Genomic DNA, 1,679 nt, shown 5'->3' with positions numbered 1-1,679 from the left:
TGCTCTAGAGTTCCTCTGTGGAGATGGGAGAACCTTCCAGAAGGACAACCATCTCTGCAACACTCCACCAATCAGGCCTTATGGTAGAATGGCCAGACGGAAGCCACTCCTCAGTAAAAGGCACATGACAGCCCACTTGGAGTTTGCCAAAAGGCACTTAAAGGATTCTCAGACCATGAGGAACAAGATTTTCTGGTCTGATGAAACCAAGATCGAACTCTTTGGCCTGAAGGAACAAACGATTAGTCTGGTTGAGCTTGTTGTAGGTAGGGGTTAGGGAACGAACGATTAGTCTTGGTGTTTGGGCGTATTGTAGGTACGGGTTAGAGGTTAGGTGGTACGGGTTAGGGGTTAGAGAACGAAGAGTTAGTCTTGGTGGTTCGGTGTGTTGTAGGTAGAGGTTAGGAAACGACAACAGGTCATCTTGGTGGTTGGGAGTGTTATAGGTAGGGGTTAGATGTTAGGTGTTAGTGGTTAGGGGTTAGAGGTTCATGGGTAGGGAACAAACAGGCAGTCTTGGTGGCTGGGCGTTTTGAAGATAGGGCTGCAGAACCACAGCAAAGTCCTCTTTGAAGAAGCGGTCGCTTTCCAGAAGCTTCTCCAGCCTCCACTGGAAACACAATGTGAGATAGGTATCAATAGAGTATCATGTCAAGGGTACTCAGTAGAAGATAGGGAAGTGTACACACAGGCTGCATGCTGGGATAGAGCAAGGGGTGGGCACCAATCAGGCCCTTGAGGACCAAAGTTGCCCACCCCTGGGATAGTTGCATCAACACACACCTGAAATTCAAAGTTGAGTTCTATAAGTTCCTTCAGGTCAGTAGAGTTATCCTCTGGTAACACCAAGCAGGAGCAGAACCTCCTTGGTAGAGAGCACAACATTTCAGTAATTTAACCCCAACCCCTAACATCTAACCCTAGTTCCTTCAGGTCAGTAGAGTTATCCTCTGGTAACACCAAGCAGGAACAGAACCTCCTTGGTAGAGAGTACAACATTTAAAGACACTTGAGTGGAATTGTATCAAGGTTAGGGAGAGCAGTCCTACTTTTGGAGCTCACAGCCGATGGAGGGCCTCTGAACTTCTCTGAGACTCTCCATGGGAAGGATCTGCACTATGTTCACTATCATCCTAGGGACCTGAGTGAGAGAGAGAGAGAGAGAGAAAGAAAGAAAGAGAAAGAGAGAGGGAAAGAGAGAACGAGAGAGAGAGAAAGAGAGAACGAGAGAGAGAGAAAGAGAGAACGAGAGAGAGAAGAGAGAGAGAGAGAAGAAAGAGGGAGAAGAGAGAGAGAGAGAAAGAGAGAACGAGAGANGAGAGAGAGAGGGAAGAGAGAGAGAAGAGAGAGAGAGGGAGAAGAGAGGGGGAGAGGGGGAGAAGAGAGAGAAAGAGGGGGGGAGAAAAGAGACAGAAAGAGAAATCAGTGAAGAACAAAGGACCACAATATAAGTCATCATAGAATCACCTTCAGTGCATAATAAAATGTTACAAAATAACTTTACTATACCTCGTTCATAATCGTGTCACGCATCTGTCATGTGACTGACTATACCTTGTTCATCATTGTTAAGCATTTCTGTCATACCTCGTTCATCATTGTGTCAAGCATCTCTGTCATGTAGTAGATGAAGTTGTCCGCTGAGAAGAGAGTCTGTGGAAAATTAATAAACAATAGTT

The 1,679-nt window shown here is 45.9% G+C and overlaps 1 protein-coding gene across 1 annotated transcript in view; it reads right to left on the bottom strand.

Annotated features, from left to right (window-relative positions):
- Window positions 1–321: 321 nt before the first annotated feature.
- The window catches only part of LOC112075634 (phospholipase B1, membrane-associated-like), a 26,570-nt gene continuing 25,212 nt past the window's right edge, over window positions 322–1,679 (bottom strand). Inside the window, exons 9-12 of the mRNA XM_070440989.1 lie at window positions 1,588–1,653; window positions 1,050–1,141; window positions 784–865; window positions 322–610 (exon numbers count right to left, since the gene is read on the bottom strand). Of these exons, the coding sequence (XP_070297090.1) occupies window positions 482–610; window positions 784–865; window positions 1,050–1,141; window positions 1,588–1,653 (369 nt within the window). The 3' untranslated portion in view covers window positions 322–481. The remainder of the gene's footprint in view (window positions 611–783; window positions 866–1,049; window positions 1,142–1,587; window positions 1,654–1,679) is intronic.

The sequence above is a fragment of the Salvelinus sp. IW2-2015 genome, unplaced genomic scaffold (genome assembly GCF_002910315.2).
Source record: "Salvelinus sp. IW2-2015 unplaced genomic scaffold, ASM291031v2 Un_scaffold3306, whole genome shotgun sequence".
Classification (NCBI taxonomy): domain Eukaryota; kingdom Metazoa; phylum Chordata; class Actinopteri; order Salmoniformes; family Salmonidae; genus Salvelinus; species Salvelinus sp. IW2-2015.
Note: the sequence above shows the minus strand (reverse complement) of the source record. Positions and strands in the feature narration are given on the sequence as shown.